The sequence below is a fragment of the Oncorhynchus clarkii genome, chromosome 7 (assembly GCF_045791955.1).
Source record: "Oncorhynchus clarkii lewisi isolate Uvic-CL-2024 chromosome 7, UVic_Ocla_1.0, whole genome shotgun sequence".
Taxonomy (NCBI): domain Eukaryota; kingdom Metazoa; phylum Chordata; class Actinopteri; order Salmoniformes; family Salmonidae; genus Oncorhynchus; species Oncorhynchus clarkii.
In genome coordinates, this window is record NC_092153.1 from 14589401 (window position 1) to 14595871 (window position 6471).

The window sequence follows — 6471 nt, forward strand, 5'->3', positions numbered from 1 at the left end:
TTCTGTTTGGTTCCTAGTGAACACAACCCAGGGGTATGAGATGAAGAGAGAGAGCTATTAGTAGTTAGAAACAAAAAGGAAACACACCTAGTGGAGACAAACAGTAGATGGGTAAAGTTCTGATCAGACATTTTGTTAACAGACAGCAGCCGTTGACATCAGAGGCAAATGGACCAGTGCCACATCTCTGTCATTGTTTTTTAAAACTCATCATCATTTGGACCTGTTAGATTCTTTTCCAGCCCTCTAATTGGTCTTTTGTGTTCTAATAAATAACCAATCAAACGACTAACACAAACTCTTCTGGGTGTCCATGGGGGCGGGACGTTCTCTAACCAGATTCCCAGTGCCGGCACTGGATTGGCTAGCTTTCAGTCTGTCCAGACTAGCCCCTGTCCGTGTTTGGACAGTTCTCCCCCTCTCCTGGTCTTTCACTGCACCTGATTGCCTGGCTCTTCCTCTCTCCAGGCTGGTGGAGTTACGTGATTGGACAGTTCTTTCTCCCTGTAGTGTATTGACAGCACCTGATTGGTTGGTTGTCTCTCTGTCCAGGCTGGTGGAGGTTTTTGATTGGATCTCTCTCCTCCTCTGTAGGATGGTCAGAGCTTCTGATTGGCTGTTCCTCCCTGTCTGCAGAATGTTGGAGGCATGTGATTGGCTGCTCCCATTTCTGTCAAGGCTTTTTGATTGGTCATCTCGGTCTCTCTCAGTTTCTGATTGGTGTAACAGTCTGTCCCTGTCTGTGTCCTGTCTGGCTGTTTGTCTCATAGTGGAACTGTCCCTGCCTGTCCTGTCTCTGTCTCTGTTTCTGTCCAGGCTGCAACAGAGGTTTGATCTGCCACTCCTCCCTTTCTCCTGGTTGAGCCCCTCTCTCTCTTCCTTGGTTCTATCTTTCTCTGCGTTGGTTCTCACTCTCTCCAGGCTTTGTGACTGGCCAATCTTGTCTTTCTCCAGTTTGACAGCAGTAGCTGTGCTCTGGTTCATTTTATGGTTCTCCAGGCAGGTCTGTATCTCGGCCCTCCTGGCCACGGCGTCTCTCAGCTGGGCTGTGAACGTCTCGATCCTCCCCTGGACCTCCTGGAGCTCTCCCTCCCACAGGAAGGCCTGATTGCCTGGGTTCCCCAGAGGAGGCAGGGCCAGGCCGGGGGAGGCCAGGGCCGATGCTGGGCCACCGTTAGCATGCAGGCTAACCTGAGGAGGAGATAAACCACCCAGACACCCTGGAACAGACAGGGGAAGACAGAAACTATGTGTGACCTTTTCTCTGAATCTCATTGAAGGGAATGTGATTTGTGGATAAAGCATGTAAAGTGTGTGTGTGGTTTGGTTTTACTATCCTTGTGGGTCCCAGAAGTTCTGCTAAAGGATAGTGAAACAAGGAAAATTCTGGGGACATTTCGCTGATCCCCACAGGGAAAACGTGTATTTTAGGCTTAGTGGTTAAGTATAGGGTTAGAACTAGGGTTAAGAGATAGGGTTAGGTTTAGTTTTAGGGTTAGGTGTTAAGGTTAAGGATTAGGGTTTAGGGAAAATAGGATTTTGAATGGGAATAAATGTTTTGGTCCCCACAAGGACGGTAAAACAAATGTGTGTGTTAGAGTGAGTGTGTACCTCCCAGGCCGTGTCGCCCCACCATGCCAGGACGTCCCCAGAACGAGGCGGTGTGTGTGTGTAGACGGTAGCTGTGTAGACTCTCCAGATCAAAGTGGACCCTCTTGTTCTCCTTGATGTCCCGGGCAGGAGAGGAGGGCTGAGGAGGAGGGGGGGCAGGCAGGGGGGAAGACGGGGGAGGAGGAGGGCGAGGCTGCTGGTGTCTGTGGAGGCTGCAGCTGTCAGAGACACAAGGGGAGGGACTGGGGGAGAGAGAGAGAGGGGGGGGGGGGGAGTGAGAGAGAGAGAGAAAGAAAGGTAATATTGACAATATTGATAACCTATACTGTAATATAGTATTTATAAACTATACTCTAATATAGATAGTATTGATAACCAATACTGTAATATAGACAGTATTGATAACCTATACACTAATATAGATAGTATTGATAACCAATATTGTAATATAGACAGTATTGATAACCTAAACACTAATATAGACAGTATTGATAACCTATACTGTAATATAGATAGTATTGATAACCTATAACGCAATATAGAGTATTGATAACCTATCATTTAATATAGAGAGTATTGATAACATATAGCGTAATTTAGAAATTATCTATACTGTAGAATAGATAGTATTGATAACATATACTGTACTATTGACAGTATTGATGACCTTTACTGTAATATTGCCAATATTGATAACCTATACTATAATATAGACAGTATTGATAACCTATACTCTAATATAGATAGTATTGATAATCTATACTCTACTATATATATATAGTATTGATAACCTATAATGTAATATAAATATTTTTGATAACCTATACGGTAATATAGAGATTATTGATAAACTATACTGTAATTTAGACAGTATTGATAAATTATACTGTAATATAGACAGTATTGATAACATATACTCTAATATAGACAGTATTGATAACATATACTCTAATATAGACAGTATTGATAACCTATACTGTAATATGGATAGTATTGATAAACTGTACTCTAATATAGATAGTATTGATAACCCAGACTGCAATATAGATATAATTGATAACCTATAATGTAATATATACAGTATTGATAACCTATAATGTAATATATACAGTATTGATAACCTATACTCTAGTAGAGACAGGATTGATAACCTATACTCTAGTATAGACAGTATTGATAACCTATACTCTAATATAGATAGTATTGATAACCTACACTCTAATATAGACAGTATTGATAACCTATACTCTAGTAGAGACAGTATTGATAACCTATATCCTAATATAGACAGTATTGATAACCTATACTCTAATATAGACAGTATTGATAACCTATACTGTAATATGGATAGTATTGATAAACTATACTCTAATATAGATAGTATTGATAACCCAGACTGCAATATAGATATAATTGATAACCTATAATGTAATATATACAGTATTGATAACCTATAATGTAATATATACAGTATTGATAACCTATACTCTAGTAGAGACAGGATTGATAACCTATACTCTAATATAGACAGTATTGATAACCTATACTCTAATAGAGACAGTATTGATAACCTACACTCTAACATAGACAGTATTGATAACCTATAATGTAATATATACAGTATTGATAACCTATACTCTAGTAGAGACAGGATTGATAACCTATACTCTAGTATAGACAGTATTGATAACCTATACTCTAATATAGATAGTATTGATACCCTACACTCTAATATAGGCAGTATTGATAACCTATACTCTAGTAGAGACAGTATTGATAACCTATATCCTAATATAGACAATATTGATAACCTATACTCTAATATAGACAGTATTGATAACCTATACTGTAATATGGATAGTATTGATACACTATACTCTAATATAGATAGTATTGATAACCCAGACTGCAATATAGATATAATTGATAACCTATAATGTAATATATACAGTATTGATAACCTATAATGTAATATATACAGTATTGATAACCTATACTCTAGTAGAGACAGGATTGATAACCTATACTCTAATATAGACAGTATTGATAACCTATACTCTAATAGAGACAGTATTGATAACCTACACTCTAATATGGACAGTATTGATAACCTATACTCTAGTAGAGACAGTATTGATAACCTATATCCTAATATAGACAGTATTGATAACCTATACTCTAATATAGACAGTATTGATAACCTATACTCTAGTAGAGACAGTATTGATAACCTCTGCTCTAATATAGACAGTATTGATAACCTATACTCTAATGTAGACATTATTGATAACCTATATTCTAATATAGACCGTATTGATAACCTATACTCTAGTATAGACAGTATTGATAACCTATACTCTAATATAGACAGTATTGATAACCTATACTCTAATATAGATAGTATTGATCAGTGTTTCTCTACTTGTGGTCCAGGCCAATCAACTCTTTCCCTACGTCCTCGTAAGGGGTGTTCAGGGCTCGATGGATCTTCTGTCAACAGATAGATGATACAACACAGATGAGAGAACATTCACTCAATAAAGATCACCTTGTTAAGATAACAGTGGTAAGATCACCTTGATAAGATCACCTTGTTAAGATAACAGTGGTAAGATCACCTTGATAAGATCACCTTGATAATATGTTTTTAAAAGTGTGAAATTCTAATTATCTTAGATACTATTAAAAGCTTGGTGGCTTGCTATAGATCTAGTTCATGTGTGTGTGTGTGTGTGTGTGTGTGTGTGTGTGTGTGTGTGTGTGTGTGTGTGTGTGTACCTACATACCTGGCTGGTATGCAACCAGTAGGTGAGTGTGTGTGACCGCCGTAGCCGGGGCAGGGCTAGGTGATAGAAGGTGTGTTCAGCTGCCAAGGTAAAAATGGCTCCAACCACCCCCACACACAACATCACAAACAGGCCTGAGAAATGATCTATCCCCATCGATAAATTCTGGGAGAGAGAGAGAGTCAGAAAGAGGGAGAGATAGAGGGCAAGAGAGGGTGTGAGAGAGAGAGAGTGAGAGAGAGAAAGTGAGAGAGATATATATATAGCGCAAGAGAGGGTTAGAGAGAGGGAGAGAGAGGGTGAGAGAGGGTGAGAGAGGGAAGAGAGTATTTATTATTAGGTTCCATAGTTAGCTGCTGCTGAGGCAGTCAGTGACTACTCTTCCTGGGGTCCAAACAGGAAACACAACACAACAAATAAAATACATATTATACATACTGTAAATATACATACATAGCACTACATTTACATTACAATTTAGTCATTCAGCAGACGCTCCCATCCAGACTGACCCACAGCTAGTGCATTCATCTTAAGATAGCCAAGCGAGACAACCACATATAACAGTCGTAACCCAACCACGCATCATATACATAATAAAATGCAAATTACAATACAAAATGCATTAAATGGTCTATGTGTCTTCACAGTCCCCATTTTGCCTTAAGGTATGAGGTTGACTGTGGTTCCAACAGTGGTCTCTAGATGGCAGAGTGAACCAAATAGTTCCACTTTCTCCGTCACCTGACATCATCATGATTAAAACTCGAGCCAGTTGCTTCCACCTATCAGTGATGACCTTAACGGGGCAATCTGCAGTTGCTACAATTTTGGTGAGAATGTATCCATTTCGCTACACTCGCATTGACATCTGCTAACCATGTGTATGTGACAAATAACATTTGATTTGATTGATTCTTGAAGAGTATAACTTACTAATTAATGCCTCATGAGCTTAGTTCAACTGTCGTACCCCATCAAAACACTATTTATTTAACCCTTATTTTACCAGGTAAGTTGACTGAGAACACATTCTCATTTACAGCAACAACCTGGGGAATAGTTACAGGGGAGAGGAAGGATGAATGAGCCAATTGGATGATTAGGTGACTGTGATGGTATGAGGGCCAGATTGGGAATTTAGGTTTCACACCCCTACTCTTACGATAAGTGCCATGGGATCTTTAGTGACCACAGAGAGTCAGGACACCCGTTTAACATTCCATCAGATAGACAGCACCCTACACATGGCAATGTCCCCAATCACTGCCCTGGGGCATTGGGATATTTTATTTTAGACCAGAGGAAAGGGTGCCTCCTACTGGCCCTCCAACACCACTTCCAGCAACATTTGGTCTCCCATCCAGGGACCAACCCTGGTTAGCTTCAGAAGCCAGCCAGCAGTGAGATGCTGGGTGGTATGCTGTAGGGTGGTATGCTGTAGGGTGGTATGCTGTAGGGGGGTATGCTGTAGGGGGGTATGCTGCTGGCTGTAAAATACTAGCTTGTTTTACTCAAATGTGTGTAAACATAGTAAATGTAAACAAACACTATATAACCTTGAAAATGTTGATATCATGGATGGTCAGTCCTAGCATCCATAGCGCTGTCTATGAATTTGAGAGTGGTTAGATTTCTCCAGCCCCTTCCCTCAGCTTTTTACTGAAACAGGGGAGGGCGCTTCGTTTTAGTTTCAACTGCAGATTGCCCCTTTTAAGAAGGTAGGAAGTATTCAAACAGGACCATGTCCTTCTCTCTCTGCCATCCCATAATAACCATCTCCATCCCCATGATCTACAGGGACACAAGTCTTCTGACCAGAACGAATAGCACACATACACTCATTACCGCACGCTGCACGCACACACGGTCTCTATGGGAAACTACAAGTACACTTATCAGGCAAAACACTGCCATCGTTTCTCTGTCTATTTCCTCTAGAAGCACCTGGAACGACACAAGGTGAGCCACCCCATGTGACCCCATGTGACCCCATGTGACCCAGAGGTACACCTTGGATCGTGGACTTCTGTCCTGCCTCATGTTGTTATTCTGTAGAACTGCCTCAAGTCTG

General features: G+C 40.3%; 1 protein-coding gene across 1 annotated transcript in view; it reads right to left on the bottom strand.

Annotated features, from left to right (window-relative positions):
- Nucleotides 1-213: 213 nt before the first annotated feature.
- LOC139414105 (glutamate receptor ionotropic, NMDA 3B-like) overlaps nucleotides 214-6471 on the bottom strand; it is a 56063-nt gene continuing 49805 nt past the window's right edge. The window contains exons 15-18 of the mRNA XM_071161986.1: nucleotides 4398-4562; nucleotides 4034-4101; nucleotides 1612-1853; nucleotides 214-1220 (exon numbers count right to left, since the gene is read on the bottom strand). Of these exons, the coding sequence (XP_071018087.1) occupies nucleotides 289-1220; nucleotides 1612-1853; nucleotides 4034-4101; nucleotides 4398-4562 (1407 nt within the window). The 3' untranslated portion in view covers nucleotides 214-288. The remainder of the gene's footprint in view (nucleotides 1221-1611; nucleotides 1854-4033; nucleotides 4102-4397; nucleotides 4563-6471) is intronic.